This window comes from Staurois parvus, unplaced genomic scaffold (assembly GCF_062004578.1).
Source record: "Staurois parvus isolate SC_StPar_1 unplaced genomic scaffold, SC_StPar_1.0 ptg000232l, whole genome shotgun sequence".
Taxonomy (NCBI): domain Eukaryota; kingdom Metazoa; phylum Chordata; class Amphibia; order Anura; family Ranidae; genus Staurois; species Staurois parvus.
In genome coordinates, this window is record NW_028318028.1 from 6,716,578 (window position 1) to 6,737,255 (window position 20,678).

Sequence of the window (20,678 nt, forward strand, 5' to 3'; positions counted from 1 at the left end):
TTAGTTCATAGGGTTTAATATTGAGTTGGCCCACCCTTTGCAGCTATAGCAGCTTCAACTCTTCTGGGAAGGCTGTCCACAAGGTTTAGGAGTATGTCTATGGAAATGTTTGACCATTCTTCAAGAAGTGCATTTGTGAGGTCAGGCACTGATGTTGGACGAGAAGGCCTGGCTCACAGTCTCCACTCTAAATCATCCCAAAGGTATTCTATCTGGTTGAGGTCAGGACTCTGTGCAGGACGGTCAAGTTCCTCCACCCCAAACTCACTCATCCTTGTCTTTATCAACCTTGCTTTGTGCACTGGTGAGCAGTCATGTTGGAGAAGGAAGGGGCCCATCCCCAAACTGTTCCCACAAAGTTGGGAGCATGAAATTGTCCAAAATGTCTTGTCATGCTGACGCCTTAAGAGTTCCCTTCCCTGGAACTAAGGGGCCAAGCCCAACCCTTGAAAAACAACCCTGCACCATAGTCCCTTCTCCACAAGACTTTACACTTGGCACAATGCAGTCAGGCAAGTACCGTTCTCCTGGAAACCGCTAAACCCAGACACTTCCATTGGATTGCCAGACAGAGAAGCGTGATTGGTTATTTCAGAGAACACATCTCCACTGCTCTAGAGTCCAGTGCATCGTGCTATACACCACTGCATCCGACGCTTTGCATAGCACTTGATGATGTAAGGCTTGGATGCAGCTGCTTGGCCATAGAAACCCATTCCATAAAACTCTCTACGCACTGTTGTGTTAATCTGAAGGCTACATGAAGTTTGGAGGTCTTTAGCTATTGACTCTGCAGACAGTTGGTGACTTCTGCGCACTGTGCGCCTTCAGCATGCGCTGACCCCGCTCTGTCATTTTACATGGCTTACACTTTGTTATAATACCACCAACAGTTGACTGCGGAATATTTAGTAGCAAAGAAATTTCACAGATGAACAGGTGGCAACCTATCACGGTACCACATGTGAATTCACTGAGCCCCTAAGAGCAACCTATTCTTTCACAAATGTTTGTAGAAGCAATCTGCATGCCTAGGTGCTTGATTTTATACACCTGTGACCATGGAGGTGATTGGACCACCTGAATCATTGAATGATTTGGAGGGGTGTCCCAATCGTTTTGGCAATATAGTGTATATTGAGATGTGACTAAATGCCAGGTATAGCCATGGAGCTGGGTGCACTTAGCAGGTAGCATTCTAACCAGACCGACCTCTGGCATGTCCCACTGCTATCTCAGAATGCAGTGAAGGTGCCTCTATAGTGTTGTCTGCAGTAGCATTCATTAACATGTAAATCCAAAATGTATTTTCTTAGTTTGAATAAAGTGATTAAGGGTTAGGGCCCCTGCCACCCAGGCCTTTGTTAGATTTCCCCTCACTTCCTATCCTACCCACAACTTTTACCAGACAGGAAATGAGAAGAACCCTCCAACAGCAACATAGAAATATAAATGCTTTTCTTAAGTCAAGTAGGGAAGGATAAAACCCTTGTCAGGTTTTTATTTCTGTTTCTGTTCCTTTTGAAGATTTTCCCTCATCTCCTGATAAATTGTTGTCAGCAGGCTAGGAAGCAAGGGTAAATCTTTTTATTGGCACCCCCGCTAGCATTAAAAAACTCAACAGGAATTCTAGTGCTTCTCAAACCTTATCTAAAAAAAAGAAAAACCTGCCAAAGCTTCAAATTAAAGTTTGGACTCCTTCCTAGTCAAGTGTTAGGTGAGCATATACAGTGGGGATCGAAAGTTTGGGCACCCCAGCTAAAAATTTGTATTAATGTGCATAAAGAAGCCAAAGAAAGATGGAAAAATCTCCAAAAGGCATCAAATTACAGATTAGACATTCTTATAATATGTCAACAAAAGTTAGATTTTATTTCCATCATTTACACTTTCAAAATAACAGAAAACAAAAAAATGGCGTCTGCAAAAGTTTGGGCACCCTGCAGAATTTATAGCATGCACTGCCCCTCTTGCCAAGCTGAGACCTGCCAGTGTCATGGATTGTTCTCAATCATCATCTGGGAAGACCAGGTTATGTCAATCTCAAAGGTTTTAAAAGCCCAGACTCATCTGACCTTGCCCCAACAATCAGCACCATGGGTTCTTCTAAGCAGTTGTCTAGAAAACTGAAACTGAAAATAGTTGACGCTCACAAAGCTGGAGAAGGCTATAAGAAGATAGCAAAGCGTTCTCAGATGTCAATATCCTCTGTTCGGAATGTAATTAAGAAATGGCAGTCATCAGGAACAGTGGAAGTTAAAGCAAGATCTGGAAGACCAAGAAAAATATCAGACAGAACAGCTCGCAGGATTGTGAGAAAAACAATTAAAAACCCACGTTTGACTGCATGATCCCTCCACAAAGATCTGGCAGACACTGGAGTTGTGGTACACTATTCCACTATAAAGAGATACTTGTATAAATATGGTCTTCATGGAAGAGTCATCAGAAGAAAACCTCTTCTACATCCTCACCACAAAAATCATCGTTTGAACTTTGCAAATGAACATATAGACAAGCCTGATGCATTTTGGAAACAAGTTCTGTGGACCGATGAGGTTAAAATTGAACTTTTTGGCCGGAATGAGCAAAGGTACATTTGGAGAAGAAGGGGCACAGAATTTAATGAAAAAAAACTCTGTCCAACTGTTAAGCATGGGGTTGGATCAATCATGCTTTGGGGTTGTGTTGCAGCCAGTGGCACAGGGAACATCTCACGAGTAGAAGGAAAAATGGATTCAATAAAATTTCAGCAAATTTTGGATGGTAACTTGATGCCATCTGTGAAAAAGCTGAAATTAAAGAGAGGATGGCTTCTACAAATGGATAATGATCCTAAACACACCTCGAAATCCACGGGGGATTACATCAAGAGGCGTAAAGTGAAGGTTTTGCCATGGCCTTCACAATCTCCTGACCTCAACATAATTGAAAATCTATGGATAGACCTTAAAAGAGCAGTGCGTGACAGACAGCCCAGAAATCTCAAAGAACTGGAAGACTTTGTAAGGAAGAATGGGCAAAGATACCTCAAACAAGAATTGAAAGACTCTTGGCTGGCTACAAAAAGCGTTTACAAGCTGTGATACTTGCCAAAGGGGGCAGTACAAGATATTAACTCTGCAGGGTGCCCAAACTTTTCCAGATGCCATTTTTTTGTTTTCTGTTATTTTGAAAGTGTAAATGATGGAAATAAAATCTAACTTTTGTTGACATATTATAAGAATGTCTAATCTGTAACTTGATGCCTTTTGGAGATTTTTCCATCTTTCCTTGGCTTCTTTATGCACATTAATACAAATTTTTAGCTGGGGTGCCCAAACGTTTGATCCCCACTGTATATATATATATATATATATATATATATATATATATATATATTTTTTTTTTTTTTTTTTTTTTTTTTTTTTTTCCCGCTATGACAGATTCTCTTTAAGCTGAATCACAACACTGCTTGTTTGGGAAATCACATATCAATGAAGTCTTTAAAGGGTTAGTTCATCTTTTCAGCAAAAATTAAAAGGTAAACCAACACAGCACACCCTTTCCACCCCTTGCTTTACTTACCTCTTTGGGTGATAAACTGTCAGTGTCCCACACAGCCGATGTAGTGGTTTGGGGATTTCAGATGTCCGCTCCATTCCCTATTTTTTCTTCCGGGCTCCAGGATGGATCAGAGCGATTCTCATTGGTCAGTCCCAGCACAGAACCTTGCTCGTATCCATCCCAGAAGTGCTAAAGAAAGAAGAGGGAGAAGAGCAGGCATTTCAAATCCCTGGATCGCTACACTGGCAGCATGGGCATGACAGCTCATCACCCACAGAGTTAAGTACAGAAGGGAGCAAGGGGGTGAAGTGGGTGTACGATGTTCGTTCACCTTTGAATTTTTTCTGAAAATATGAACTTACACTTTAAAGTTAATTTTGCTAGTCCCATTCCTGCACAAGTTGTTCTTTTTTGTATCCAATATATTGCATTTAAAGGAGATGTCCATTTCAGCTGCTGCCACCCCATGTTACTCCTGCAGCCAACCCTCCTTACCTCCACGGTCAACAAGCAGATGATCTGCAGGGCATGATTTAATATGGCTTCTGCCAACTGTTCGCTCTCCTTCACCATTTTAGGTAAGTTTAGCAAGTTCTCTCTGGATAGGCAAGGTGTATCTTGAAAAGCTTCATAGCACCCTAAAAAGAGGTAGAATAAAGTTACCTAGGATGTCTTTTCTCCAAAATCCACTCAAGCCTCTGTACACAAATTTAGACATTTTTGTCCAAAAACTTTTTTTTTTTCCATACAAGTACAAAGCATACAACAAATTAAAGTATATCCAACAGCAGCAAGGAAAAGACATGCTATAACATAGGAGTATGGCATATGCCATTTTGTATAATAAAGTATTCATTCATCATAAAATACCTTTTCATCTTCTCTTTTAAATTGTATGACTATTACAGTCAATCAGAAAAAACATTTAATTACTAGCAAATGGTATTTGTGCTTCAAAAAAGGGGGGCTGGATAAAGCAAATAGACCACACCCTGCAATTAATACATGAGTGGCTAATTTCCCTAAGAATTTACCATATATTTATTGTAGATTAATAGTGGGTCTTGTTTTTTTAATTGTCTAAATAGATTTTGGACTGTCCTCAAGAAAGGTTGTACTGTAGGTTTGAACATGTCCAATATATATGAAACAGGGTACCTGTGATTGAGCTCCATCACCAGCAGCTCAGGAAGACCACAGGACTGATGGAATGTACCAGACAGTATAGACCCTCCCACTCCCACCATGCTTCAGTTTTGTGCAAAAGCAGTAAAAGTGATCGTAAGACAGAAAATAATTTTACGGCAAGTCAAAAATCCTTTTCTCTTAAGGTTTTCGTAGGCAGTACCTAGAAGCAAAACTACATAGTCCAAGTGAGGAGTATGTTCCAGCACTGAGTTCTGGAGGTTCATGGTTCAACTGTACCTCTGCAGACTTTGAATAATCTATTAGACATTGACCAATAAGGTCTGAGCCGGTTGTTCCTACAGTGTCCAGGTATCCCAATATGGGGCTGCTGTTAGAAACCATGGGGCCCCATACAGCCAACCTGACAGGGCCCCCCTCCCCCCCCCCAAAAAAACAGTTTATTATGTTTCAGTTATGAATGAACACAGTTAGTGATCGGTACCGTTCATTCATTGTGTTGATTCAGAAAAAAAAAGGGGCTGGTAAAATGTGACATATTTACAGAAAACCTCCCCCACTTTCCATCCTGAAAAATCCTATTGTGTGCTTGCAGCTGCCGGTGGGAAGGAGACGAGGGAAACCGGCAGCACTGTTGGAGTGGGGGGCACACAGGGGAGCCTGGGTGGCAAGGAGAAATTAATGGTGCACAGGGACGGTGATGGGTGCAGATATGATCCTAAGTATGCCGCTCTGCAGCAGCTGAAAGCCAGAAGGAGGGAAAGGAAAAGAAGACAGCTTTCAGCTGCTGCAGAGAGCCATACAGAGGACTGGTTCCAGTAAGTGCCTCCCTGTTGTGCCGATCGCCCACCCTGCCCACATCTTATTCACCCAGCTGTCTGGGCCCTCCTACTGGCCTGGGCCCCATACAGGAGGACTGGTGGTACCCCCTTAACCACAGCCCTATGAATGAAGCAAAGCAAGCCTAGAGACTGGCAACTTAGTGATAACTGGAGGTTCAGTAGACAGACCATAGGGGTGGACAAAGAACCAGTGGCATTGCATACCCATAGCTAAACACAGGTAACGTAAATGTGCTGGAAAGATGGAGACATACAAGGAGGCATCCTTCACATACACAAAGGCCAGAAAAACTCCTGAATAGAGGGCAGCAATGACTGAGATTTCATGGGGAATTTTTGCTCTCAAACGGAGACATTGACTGCCGTAGATCCACAACAGAGCAAATGCCCCTTTGTTTCAGGAACAGAATACAGGTTTGATAACAAACTCTGAAATGTTCTCCATCCAAGACAATAGCAGTGACTCTCTGGGAAAGGAGCTGCACCAGAGCAGCATGGAAATCTAATCATAGCAGCAAAGTTAGGAGTTGTGACAAAGGTAGAGGTAAACTCTAGCTTGTAGCCCCTGGACACCACATCCCTAACCCGTAAATCTGAGACACTTTTAGCCCAGGCTATAGGACATCCCTCTACTTGGAGAAGTGGGGGATTCTTTTCATAGTGAGAGGGACTTACGGGCTCGGAAGATTTGGGAGTGCAAGGCTTGAACTTGGACTTTAAAGGACTGTGTAGCCTCAGAGTTAGGTTTCCTAGCCTAAGGCATCATCTACTTGTGTTGAAGCAAAAGAGTGCTCTTTCCTCCCATGACACCATTGATAACATTGCCCTGGAAGACACTAAGCATGCATGCACCACCAAAGAGCATAGGCAGTGAGCGTTTTGCACTATTGATCCACAAACCAACATTTGAGCCATAAGGGTTTCTGTGTATATACAGATAGGAGTCCCATTCTAATTATCATGTATACCATATCCACAAGCCCATCAACAGAATAGTGCAGGGCAACAAACAATTGACGCGGAACCAAATGATCAGCAAAGGATTGAGCCAGGACCTCTAGACAGATCCCTGAACCACAGATCCAAGGCAGATGGGCATGACAGCAATATCAGGTTGCTACCAGGGAGCAGAAGACCTTACAAGGGCTTCCAGACACAGGATCCTATAACACTGGCATATCTTCAACAGGAATGGGCAGGAAATGGCTGGCTCCACAATGGGAATACCTCTCTTCTTGGGAAACATCTCTAAAATAGGGTACTGCTGTGCAGACCGTAGGACGGTAAAAAGCAGGTCTGGGTTAGATCAGGTACCATACAAAACTGGCTGCAGCAGTAAGTGCACTGGAAAAGTTGGATGCTTTTAAAAGGAGCCCAGAATGGCAACTTTAGAGAAATTCAGACGCAGTCTGCTCCAGTAGTAGACATGTGGGGACCTCGGCAATAAGGACCAAGATGGTATCATTAGGCCTAGGAGCTATGTCAGCCAATAGGACTTTCTCAGGTGAAAAATCAACTTTTATCAAGTCAGGTGGTTCCAACAGGGCAACCCACAACTTGTATTTTGACCAATTAAATTCAAGCGGTGCATTGCTACGTTACAAGTGATATACTTATTCTCACTCCACTGGCAGCCACTGCTCTTCTCCACTGTCCAACACTCTGGAATCTGGGCGGCCGCTCAGCATCTTCCCATACAGGACCGCTGGACCTGCGTTGTACAAGCGGATATCAAAGAGCTGTGGCAGGTCAGACAGTGAAGGGAAGAGGCTTCAGGGGACTGATCACACAAAGAGGAAGAAGCCTGTAGTAGTGAGGAAAAAAACCTTTATTATTGGTATTTATATGACACCAACAATTTATGCAGAACTTTACATGCCATTCATTCAAATCAATCCACGCCCTCAGGAGCTTACAATCGAAAGACCCAATCTCCATACATACACATAGTAAGGCCAATTTAGACTCTTTATTTTTTATATAACCTACCAGTGCATCTTTAAAGGGTGGAAGGACACAGGAGTATCTGGAGGAAACCCATGCAAACATAAAGGGAAAGCGCAAACCCCATGCGGATAGTGCCCTGGCTGGGTTTTAAACTGAGGACCTAAATGCTGGAGGGCAGAAGAGCTAATTACTAAGCTAGTGCTGCATTTACTAGATAAAATGAGCAGTTAACCCTTCTAATTCTTTCATAAGTTTAATGATGCTTTTTATTTCACTAAATGCTTGTTCAAACTTGCTGCAACCCTTGCTATCCATCTGAAAAATGATCCACAGTGGATTGCTCTTCAGAGGGCAGTTGGCAGCAGGCTGGGAAGTGATATGTTGCCATCTCACCCCATTTTAAGCCTGAAAAAGCCCACGCCTTCGTACCACAACTGTGTGCATTGCAAGTGGTTACAAAATGGCCCTAATCACTTGAATAGATTGCATATAGCGGTGGTACTGCTTCATCGAACATCATTTACAGTATATTCTTTGCTGCACGGCCCCATCCGGCTGCCATTGCAGCTTAAAGAGGGCAATGAAGAAGCAGCAAAATCACAGCTCATCGGCTTATCTTTACAGCTCCCTGGCCACAATGAACAAGTGAACAATCTTGTAGGATGTTAAAGATCAAAGTAAAAATATTTTGAAAAACAAAACAAAAAAAAAATCAAGGACCTATTGCTGGTCATACAGTATACAATCCTATTGTACCCGTGTCCCTAAAGTCTGGATACATTGGAAATACCACTAACTATATGTTTTTTTTCCTCAATATGCATTTTGCCTATGTGTCCTGACTTTAGGGACACCCTGTACAATCTTCTTCTGATTTACCAGAACTACTCCAAGTAATAGGAGGACACACCTGAGCAACCCAGATTGTACAGTGTCTGGTCACCTTAAGGTCCCTGTCACGTGGGGCAGACTGCGGCTGTCTGCTGATCAGGCAGATGACAGGTCTGAGTCCGCTCCGCTTATGCAGAGCGGACACGGACACAGTCTGCTCCCCTCTACAGGCAGTCGGATGACTAGAGTGCTTTCCGGTGTGTGTGTGCCATTGGAGCCCCCCAGGTTGTGACCAGATCCATGATGACCACCAGGGTCCCCTTCTGGAGATATTTATGATATGCGCATATAACTCGCGCTTCTGGTAAGTGCAAGCACACTTCATTTTCTTGGCCACGAGAAGTCACCTGCACCGAACCTTGATGTCACTAAAAGTGCTGGAGTACCATATTGATCAGTATTCCTTCTCATCCATTCACAAGTTCACTGGACTATTTTTGTAGCACTTTATTATATGTCAATATTGATCCTTTTATAATCTCACATGGTTATCAGTTGTTCACGTTCATTTTTGTCACTTTATTTGTTTGTTCATCTATTCACATTTGCAACTTTGTTGACAATCTTGGAATTCACCAATTTTGGGCAATTTATTTCTTGCGCTTTATGCACATAGTCACTTTGTCCCTAGCGCTGCATATTTGTTTTATGTGTCAGTTTACACCCGACTGCCATCCGATCCGATACACTAGTCAGAAGAGGAAACGATCCACATTCGTCTCTTTCTGGTGGATCAGATCGGATTGGATGTAGGTGGGTGTAAACAGGCATGTCTGTTTTCACCTGCAGCTCCATAGAGGAGGATAGAGGTTCTAACAAAACGGACAGGTGGACCCGAGGGGAACATCCGTGTCAAAGAGGGCTAAGGCTACTTTCACACTGCTCTGCATCTAAACTGCGTGAAAAATGCAGTGAAAGGTTTACGGCAACGCATGGAGAATTTTAGATGCGTTTCTCATGGTTTCCATTTATTTCAATGGGGAGGTGCGTTTTTTTCTGTTTTTTTTTTAACCAGACCAAACGTGCACCAAAATGCAGCAAGCAGGCTTATTTTAACAGTGACTGAAGCACAACAGATCATTGTGAAGAGCTACATGAGATTAAAAAGGAATTACATTTTTTTTTCCACCTTTTTTTTTTTAATTGAAGAGCTGAACAAAAGTGGATCAGTGTGGGATAAAAATTGCTGAAATGCATGGAGTTTGTTCTCCACGTGTGTTGGAGTTTCCTCCAGGTTAACCTCACAGACCAAACACAAACTGGTGGGCTAATCAAAACCTAAACTGGACTACAGCATGCGTACCAAGAGAGGTGGTGATGGTTATCATCTGTAACAATGAGAAGGATGGGGGTTGTAGCCACCCAAATCTCTCCTACCAGTAGCACAAAGACTGTCCTCAAGCCCCTTTCAGACGTGTGATCCAATCAGGTCCACCTGGCAGTTTTTCAAGCGCACCTGATCAGAAGGTCCATCATGCATCCCTATAGACAGGTGGGTGTAAATGGGCCTATGTCCACTTACAGCTAGCCACCCATAGACCACAGTGGGGTCTGTGTACAATCTACATAAACTGAGTGGACATGGATGGGACATTCATCCTCCTCAGACCAGAAGAGGATTAGTTCACAGATCGCCGACAGATCAGAATGGAATCCACCCAGTGTGAAAGGAGCCTTAATCTCTGATAAGTCGCTTATGCAGCCTTGAGCTCCTTTTAACCCATTGATGGCCATGACATGTCTCCAACATCCCTGGCTATATAGAAGAGAGGCAGCCACAGCACCAAGGAAACATCACTGGCAATCAAAGGGTTAAATTTCCAATACAGGCACTTCTAGTCCCCCCCATCCAATCTCCGTCTCCTCTACAGACATACACCCCCTCAGAGGTGATCAGCGGAGATGGGGGACGGTGAGCCCCCCCCAGTATGTCTTTGTAGTGGAGAGGAGATCTGTACAAACCCCTCCAGACTATGTCCTTGATGGGACAGACACCCCCCCCCCCCCCAGTGTACAGGACAGGGAAGGACACGGAGCCTCCTATGGACAGTGACATGAGCTGCATACTAGGTCATGGCTGTAGAAATGCAGCATTTAGGAGCGGGGGGCTGTGTCCTCCTCTGATTGGATATAGGAGGCTTATGGAAGATGAGAAAAGGGAATTTCCTCCGGGATGTGCTCAGGAAATCTGCAGAGAAAAGTAGACACAAAGTAAGACTTCCTATCTCCACATCCAAGCCATCCTATGACATGAGAAAGGGGAATCCAGGAGGACATGGAGATCAGCCATCAATCCATCCCCCCCATTCCCAGCACACATGGACAGATCACATCTACACACACACAACTTTTATCCCAACAAAGATCTTACCTGCTTCTACCATGTGAGTGGGTGGGGCTGCTGACTCTCAGCCCTCATTGGTTCACCTCTACAGCTTCCCAAAGGCATTGTGGGACTTGTAGTTCTTACAAAGCAGAAACCTCTTACTGGCTACAAGTCCAGACAGCTCAATGTAAAGTCCCAGCTCTGATTGGAGGTTGGTCACCGAATGGATTGCAGGGCATGCTGGGATAGCTTGGCTTTGCAGGGAGGAGATCCTGGGACTACAATTCCCATCAGCCCCAGAGGCTAGGGGGAGGGGCCCCTTGTCTGTACAACTGCCAATGAGCATGGAGGAGAGGAGCAGAGTAGGGGATGGAGGGGGGAGGGGTTGGTGGTGACATATAAGGTGAGATCTCTGCAGGGTTACATTGTAGATGTTTGGTAGGAAGAGAACTTGTTGTGACCATCTAACAAAAGTAAATAAATAACAGAAGAGGAGCACTGTGTATCTGACTCACAGGAATGTACAATATATATATATATTTAAAAACATTATTTACACTTAATGATTAAGTGTATAAAAAATCCAATACAATATATATAATCAGTTCACCCCCAGCTTCACAATGATTAAATGAGACATTTCTGTCCTTTAAATGAAGCGTCACACTATGTACTAAAGGGGCTCAGTGGATGGGTGCAATGCTCCGGGTCCTGCCGACTGTTCCTCCAGCTCCAAGGTGCAAACGTTAAGTCTAGGTTCACACCTATGCAGGTTGGGTTTGACCCGTTTCTGCATTGCATTTTGCATTTTTGCACCTGCGGTTTTGCCACTTTTTGATGCATTTTGCATTTTTTTCTCTTTTTTTATTTTTCTTGTTGCTAGGCAGATTTAACACGCAAAATGCATAAAAAATGCGGCAAAAATGCACTACATGCTTTTCTGCAGCGTTTCCATTGAAGCAAATAGCACCAAAACCGCAACTTTTTGCATTCAAAAAAGTCACTGACCCTGCATGGAGGAGAGGAGCAGAGTGGGGGATGGAGGGGGGAGGGGTCGGTGGTGACATGTAAGGTGAGATCTCTGCAGGGTTACATTGTAGATGTTTGGTAGGAAGAGAACCTGTCACCATTGTTCCCTGCAATGACCTCATTCCTGGAAATAGAAATGATTCTGCTGAGGTCAGTGATGTCCATCCCATTTCTTCTCTGTGATGATGGATCTTCTCTATGATATATTGAGTTTGGGTGATCAATATATTTAGTGGAAACAATTTTCATGCTTTGTAATATAGAATGGCAAATTAAAATTTCACCTGACTCGTCTATCAACGTTGGCTCTGATTTTTTCTCATGGTCATGTCATGTCTAATGCTCATGTGACTGCAATGTCTGTGTATGACTATAAAAACCTAAAACAAAGAATGCAAAAAAATGTATTGAAAAAGAGAAAAACACACATTTTATATATAATTTTTTTTTTTTAATTTTTATGGAGCAATAATGTGTGCTTACTGTTCTGTAGCCAACCCCCTTGTAGTATAGATTTCATTAGGTGGTTTCTTTGGGGACACACCTGGTTACATACATAGAAAACTTGTTACTGCTGGTGCTGTCCACCCTCCTAAACGTTGTGTTATCCCATTGTGGACTAGCATCACAGGATTTTGCTCTGTAGCTCCTCCCATTTCTATTTGTGTTTGTTTGACACTATAGGGTTGATTTACTAAAGGCAAATAGACTGTGCACTTTGCAAGTGCAATTGCACCCATTTTCCCCAGAGCTTAGTAATTGTGGTAAAGCTTTGCTGATTTCCAATCCAATCATGTGCAAGCAAAAATGCTTTTTTTCCCCCTTGCACCTGATTGGGCATTCTTTACAAAGTGAAGCTTTGCCACATTTACATTTAGTAAGAAAGAAAAATACAAAGTGGACAGTCTGTTTCTCTTTAGTAAGTTCAGCCCTACATGTCCATGCACTTAAAGTACAACGGCCGGATGGGAGGTGGTTAAAATTTATTCGGTTTATTTATATATATATATATATATATATAATTAAAATCTATATTTTATTTTTTGCTTTTGAGTATACACAATTTGTCACTATTAGTTTATTTATAGTGTACACAGAGTGATTTTGTACGATTCACATGTTACTCACAGTTGAATCTATTTTATTTTGCACAGATTATAGTATTTATTTTGAAGGTATATACTTATTATTTGAAGATAATACACTATTTTAGTTTAATTTTTTTCCAGGTATTCACTGGGTCCTGAATAATGGAAATATTGAAGTTGGACACACAGGATTGAGAGATTTTGTTGGACTTGGAAATTTATTTATTTTTAGTGACTTTTATTTATTTTTATTTATATTTCATTTTATGGTTTGATTTAATAATTTAAGTTAAGGATAAGAAAAAGGTTTTGAATATTAGTATTTGTTTTTAAGGGTGAAAGTGTGACTTTTTCTTGGGATTAGAAGTTGGATATTCACTATATACGTTTTATTTAGGTTATAAGTTGCCAAGTGATTTATTTAATGGCTTGAATCTTGGCTGGTCCCTGCTGAAGATGCTGAGCTTTGAACCGTCTATTGCCAACTTAAGGCTAAATCTACTCCCAGCCCCATTCCAAGCCTAATCTATCTCTCTGTAAAGAAAAAATGCCTATACTTACCTACTCTGAAGTCACACCAGTCTGGTCTCCAGTGGTGGCTTCTGTGTGCCAGAGAGAGAGAAAGCCGACAACAGCTGGGAAATGAAGAGGAGATGATATCACCCAAAGACCTCTTATGGGGCATCCATTGCTGACTGCCTCTGCTCTACACAGAAGTCATCATTGACAGCTCAGTCTGGGACCTGACCAGAGCGGCTTCAGAACAGGTAAGTATAGCGATCTTTTCTTTACAGGGTTAGATAGATTGGGCTTAGAATGTTGTTGGGAGTAGGTTAGCATTACTTAGGTTTTGGGTGGAAATATATATACAGTATGAGAAACATCCCCATATCATGATGCTTGCACAACCATGCTTCACTGTCTTCACAGTGTACTGTGGCTTGAATTCAGTGTTTGGGGGTCATCTGACAAACTGTCTCCGGCCACTAGACCCAAAAAGAACAATCTTACTTTCATCAGTCCACAAAATGTTGCGCCATTTCTCTTTAGGCCAATCAATGTGCTCTTTGGCAAATTGTAACTTCTTCACATCTTTTTTTCAACAGTGGGACTTTGCGGGGGCTTCTTGCAGATAGCTTGGCTTCACATAGGCGTCTTCTAATTGTAACAGTACTCACAGGGAACTTTACACCTTCTTTGATCTTCCTGGAGCTGATTGTTGGCTGAGTCCTTGCCATTTTGGCTATTCTTCTATCCATTCGAATGGTAGTTTTTCGCTTTCTTCCACGTCTTTCAGGTTTTGGTTGCCATTTTAAAGCATTTGCGATCATTTTAGCTGAGCAGCCTATCGTTTTCTGCACTTCTTTATATGTTTTCCCCTCTCCAATCAACTTTTTAATCAAGGTACGCTGTTCTTCTGAACAATGTCTGGAACGACCCATTTCCCTAAGAATTTCAGAGAGAAATGCACTGTAACCAGCATGTACAACATTTGCTATTGGTGCTGTTGGATTTCTATTACTCTACTATGTGATTTCTACCAAAAACAGTGATTGATCAGGTTAGTGATGTCTGACTGCTATTATTTTGAACACAACTGTGTATGTATGTATATATATATATATATACCGTATTTGCCGGCGTATAAGACGACTTTTTGACCCTTGAAAATCTTCTCAAAAGTCGGGCGTCGTCTTATACGCCGGTACACATGTTTAGGGGGGCTGCGGCATTAAGTACAGGGGTTTGCAGGGGCTGATGTCTCTTACCTGGATCCAGTCCCACGACGATCCGGTCCAGGAAGCGCGGCGTCTCCTTCAGTTCGGCCACTGGATGTTCGTGCGGCTGCTCGGCTCCGCCTCCTCACTGGTGATTGGCCGCCAGAACTGTAGCTCAGGAAAGGCACACAGGCGGCCAATCACCGGCGAGGGGGCGGAGCCGAGCGGCCCCGCGAAAATTGAGTGCCGGAGCAGCAGGTAAGTGTTCTGTGTAGAGGTGCTGCTGCAACCACATATGCTGGCTGCAGCAGCACCATACGAGAACAGGGTCAGCAAGTCTCAGTGGGAGGAATAGTGCCCCATCATTGGTGTCACTGATACCAATGATGGGGCACTATTCCTCCCACTGACACCAACGATGGGGCACTATTCCTCCCCCCCACTGACACCAATGATGGGGCACTATTTCCCCCCCCCCACTGACACCAACGATGGGGCACTATTCCACCCCCCACTGACACCAATGATGGGGCACTATTCCACCCCTCACTGACACCAATGATGGGACACCATTCCTCCCACTGACATCAATGATGGGGCACTATTCCTCCCACTGACACCAATGATGGGGCACTGTTCCTCCCACTGACACCAATGATGGAGCACTATTCCTCCACTGATACTAATGATAGGGCACTATTCCTGCCACTAATGCCAATGATGGGGCACTATTCCTGCCACTAATGCCAATGATGGGGCACTATTCCTGCCACTAATACCAATGATGGGGCACTATTCCTCCCACTGACATCAATGATGGGGCACTATTCCTCCCACTGGTGTGCATTGGAAGAGGGGTAGTCTTATACGGCGAGTATAGCCCAAACACTACATTTTAGCAGGAAAAGTAGGGGGGTCGTCTTATACGCCGGCAAATACGGTATATATATATATATATATATATATATATATATATATATATACACACACACACACACACACACAAACACAGGACTTGAAGGATAAGTTCAGCTTTCGTAACATGCTACACACATTCACAGTTTAACATGACATGATCAGACAGGCTCCCGCTACAGCAAATCACCGGTAAATGCAGTTGCCTGTTATCGGCTGCACTTTCCTCACGCTGCCACAGCGTGAGGAAAGTACTGCCAATTGCTGGCAATTGTCAGAGGAAGGATCAGCACCGATCATCAAGGTACTGATGATCAGTGCTCTGTTGATCAGCGCTCAGCAGTGTCACCCACCAGTGCCGTCCACCTGTGCCCAGCAGTGCCACCCACAAGTGCCCAGCAGTGTCACCCACAAGTGCTCATTCGTGCCTATCAGTGCCACCGACCTGTGCCCATCAGTTCCTAGTAGTGCCACCCACCTGTGCCCATCAGTGACTAGTAGTGCCACCCACCTGTGCCCAGCAATGCCCCCCATCAGTGCTGCCCAGCAGTGCCACCCATCAGTGCCCATCATTGTTGAATATCAGTGGAGCAGCAGCAGTGCCGCCTATCAGTGCTGCCTATCCGTGCCACCTCATCAGTGCTGTCTATTAGTGCCGCCTTATCAACGCACATCAGTGAAGGAGAAAAATTACCTGTTTGCGAAATTCTATAATAGAAACAAAGAAAAACTTTTTTTTTTAATTTTTGCTTATAGCGCAAAAAATAAAAAACACCCAGTGGTAAATAAATACCACCAAAAGAAAGCTCTATTTGTGATAAAAAAAATTATAAACATTTAATTTGGGTACAGTGTTGCATGACCGTGCAATTGTCATTCAAAGTGTGACAGCGCTCAAAGCTGAAAATTGGCCTGGGAACGATGGGGGTATAAGTGCCATAGCAGAGCAATACAAGGCAGCATTCTTACACAGTAAAACACACACAGCACAGTTAACCCTTTGATCGCCTCAGATGTTAACCCCTTCCTGCCCAGTGCCATTAGTACAGTGTCAGTGCTATTTATTAGTATTGATCACTCTATTGGTGTCGCTGGGGATGTCAGTGACAGTCAGTTTCCCCCCAATGTCAGAATGCCCACCACAGTCCCGCTATAAGTCACTAATTGCCGACATTACTAATATAAAAAAGTATATATGTATATACATACAGTATATATATATATATATATATATATATATATATACTGCCATTAGTCGCTATAACTTTCACGTAAACCAATTAATTTACACGTATTGGGATTTTATTTTTGCAAAGACATGTAGCAGAATACATTTTGGCCTAAATTTATGCCGAAATTTGATTTTTTTACTCAATGTTTTATAGCAAAAAGTCAAAAAAATAATTTTTTATTCAAAATTTTCACTCTTTTTTTTGTTTATAGCACAAAAAATAAAAACCGCAGAGGCGGTCAAATACCACCGAAAGAAAGCTCCATTTGCGGGAACAAAAAGACATAAATTTAATTTGGGTGCAGCATTGCATGACTGCATAATTATCAGTTAAAGTAACGCAGTGCCATATTGCAAAAAATGGCCTGATCAGGAAGGGGGGCAAATCCTCTGGAGGGCAAGTGGTTAAAGCAGTAGTAAAGTCTCTTTAAAAAACAATTTCCCAAGGAAACATCATAATGTGCTAGTATGTATCACAAACTACCACAATATATAATACTTACCTTAAAACCAGGGGCGGATTGACAACTCATGGGGCCCCCGGGCAATAGGGGATTATGGGGCCCCTGTGTCCTTGCCCAAACTCAAAAAGCCTATGAAAAAGGTAGCAGGGGCATCTCATGGGGCCCCCTACTGACCTCGGGCCCTCAGGCAGTGCCCGAGTTTCCAAATGGTCAGTCCGCCCCTGCTTAAAACTAAGCCTTTCAGTGGCACATTGTCACCACTGACAGGGCTTCCATCTTCACCTGGTCTTCCTTCCAGGTTCGCGGGATCCGGCCATCTGACTGGCCAAGCTGCAATGATGTAACTTCTCCATATGCACGCAGGAGACACAGCACACAGCACTGAAGGAACACAGCACTGAAGGAACACCACGATATGCTGCTCCTTCAGAGCGCGTGATGTCTCTGGCTGCTGCTCTCTGGAATATCTCCTAAATGGTGCACATTTGGGAGATATTCACTTTACCTACAGGTAAGCTTCATCTAGGTTAAAAGTCAAAGAACGAACTTTACTACCACATTATTGCACCAATCAGCCATAACATTATGATAACCCATCAGGCACAGACTCTTTGAGTCCTATAAGTTGTGAGGTGGAGCCTCCTTGGATCGGACTTCTTTTTGCAGCACATTCCACAGATGCTCAATTGGATTAAGATCTGGAAAATCTGGAGGCCAAGTCTACACATCTAAACATGTGTTCCTCCAACCATTCCTGAATTTATCAGATCAGGTCACCTTCTTGCTCTGTGGTCCAGTTCTGAAGTTCATGTTCCCATTGTAGGCACTTTTGGCTGCAGATACAGGTCAGAATGGGCACCCTGACAAGTCTGCAGCCCCATACACAACAAACTGTGATGAATTGTATGTTCTAACACCTTTTTATCAGAACCAGCCTTAACGTTTTTCAGCACTTTGAGCTACAGTAGCTCTTCTATTGGGTTAGACTTAACAAGCTAGCTTTTGCTCCCCACATGCATCAGTGAACATTGGCTTCCCATGACCTTGTCGTCAATTAACCAGTTTTTCTTCCTTGGACCACTTTTGGACAGTCCTGACCATTGCAGACCGGGAACGTCCCACAGGAGCTGCAGTTTTATAGTTGTTGTGACCCAGTCGTCTAGCCATTACAATTTGGTCCTTGTCAAAGTTACTCAAATCCTTACACTTTCCAACTTCAGGGACAATATGTTCACTTGCTGCCTAATATAACCCACCTAGTTTCAGATTCCATTGTAACAAGATAATCCATGTTATTCACTTTACCTGTCATTGATTTTTGATTGAACCCGACTGTCATCCAGAATGGGTACCTTCACTGCTGGAATTGGGATATCCACCGCCTCCTCACCCAGCCCTCTGATACCAAGTGATGTAACCCTCTACAGTCTGCTGATTTACATTACCCTTGAAGTAAGTGTGCTATGTTAATTTTATAATAAATCATGCTAGTTTTTATTGGGATCTAGCATGCCTGTGTTTATGTCTTCTTTACAGCCAGAATGAGCCCAGATCTATTTGGAGGTAGCTTCAGGAACCATTGATTGCTAATATAGATCCTTCCATTTGATGGATTGTATCCCTACACTTGTCCATACAGGTTGCAAGCAGATGTTCAACTGTGCACTTAGGTGGCTGTTTCTCATATTACCTATATTATAGTATCTCTTTTAACGTACGTCTATTGAAGGACATACAAGTCCAAGTGGTGTAGAAGGAGAAGCTTGACAGTACCACCTTAGCCTGTGACCTGTGCTGAGATAGAAGATGAACAGCTGTACAATGCAGACAGAGAAGGTCATCAGTCACATACTGGAGATCATCTACCTAATGACTGGAGAGGTGAGAACAGACAGAATGTCATTCCAGGCTTCTATATGACCACTTAGTGACTTTTTCTCGATTCTTCACCCTCTGGCACCCTCTTTTTTCCCCCTCGGTTTTTTTCTATTCTGATCTTAGCTCGGCATTGTTTATGGCATATGAAGCATTGAGCATGCAGCAGAATAGGGACTACTTAATGATAGAGCTTAGTTTATATGTTAGTGTTAGGCTTAGCTTAGTTTATTGGGTACTGTGTTGCAGACAGGTCTAAGGACTTCAAATAATATACAAAATCTACTTGCGCTCTTATGTTAAATGATCAATAAATAAGCACATATAGCTGCTAACATCTGATCCTATACCAATAGATCTGATGAAGAGTAAAAAATAATAAAACAAAAAATGATGTAGCGCTAAAACAAAAAATAAATACTCTGTTAATGAATCATATTAAGCACATGGTCAATATAACAAAGTAACACACTCCTTAACATGTAAAAGGAAAAATAGTGCGTGATGGAACTAGATAAGTGAAATCTAAAACACATGTGAGACCCCTGCACACAGTGCACATATCAAAAAAGTCCAGTGATGCGTATCACATTCCTTCCGCTCATGCAAAATCAATGGACTGTGTATGGACCCACACACCCCGAAGTGCAATCCAAAACCGGCTGAAATGGCCTCTCACCTCCTATCTGCGACCCTGCAGGGCCACAGAGCATGTAATATCACCACTGGATCAAGATAACCTTCCTCTTGGGTAGATGACTTGAAGATATGTCCCCAGTACACTGATTCCACCTCTCCTATAATATCCTTAATGGTCAGATGAGCAGGATGGATCCCAACTCAGATCCCAATAGGATAAAAGAAGAAGACATCCTCCATAGTGTAAAACCGCTTTAATTTTACTTAAAACTGAGTAAAATGCACACTTACATCAGCAAGATGAAAAATACAGCTTGTTCCCATACCATGGGTGTAAGCATGTGGCTGAAGGGTGTTCCAAGATGGCGCCGCGCCGGAAGTGCGTCACCAGGTATTGCCGTCGACGCGTTGCGTCACGTGACCTCGTGACTTCCTCTAAGGACTTGTTTAAAGCCTAACTCTAGGTTTCTTGTAACTTTAGTCCCCAGAACAGTCGCACGTCTGAAAGAACATTGCATCAGACAGATTGTGCAAATGCACCTTTACCATCCGGGGACATGGATCTCTTCTTGGGCATATTTCTTATCTTTCCCCAGCTGGTTCTCAAGAGCTGCATAATGCAGTATTTGCCTATTTTGCCTCAGCTACTAACAACATTTTTTGTTATATTAACTTTTTATACTGTTTCCACCAAAGATATGCCACTTGGTAACCTAGATCTGAGCTGGATCTGGGGTGGGACATTTAGAAACGAGTGGTGTAATGTACTTTGTGTATCTGGGGCTGCGGGCATCCTGGTGGGCATGCCCAGCTAATCAAGACTCATTATGGATATGTTTTCCAGCACGTAGAAAAGGGAGGCAGGGTGGGGAATTCCTGTGACAACTAGCCATACTGATAAGCCTTGTCTAGGTACCTAGCTGTTAATTATATTCATGTTTAAAAGTTGTATTTTCATGTTCTTATTGGTTGTACATCTCATCTCTGCTAACATCCCCAAGAGGGGAATGTCCTCCAACAG

At 43.0% G+C, this 20,678-nt stretch overlaps 1 protein-coding gene across 1 annotated transcript in view; it reads right to left on the reverse strand.

Annotated features, from left to right (window-relative positions):
* Nucleotides 1–10,970, reverse strand: part of LOC149460308 (uncharacterized) — a 34,941-nt gene extending 23,971 nt beyond the window's left edge. Inside the window, exons 1-2 of the mRNA XM_089679826.1 lie at nucleotides 10,744–10,970; nucleotides 4,042–4,184 (exon numbers count right to left, since the gene is read on the reverse strand). Of these exons, the coding sequence (XP_089535952.1) occupies nucleotides 4,042–4,184; nucleotides 10,744–10,756 (156 nt within the window). The 5' untranslated portion in view covers nucleotides 10,757–10,970. The remainder of the gene's footprint in view (nucleotides 1–4,041; nucleotides 4,185–10,743) is intronic.
* Between the last annotated feature and the right edge of the window lie 9,708 nt (nucleotides 10,971–20,678).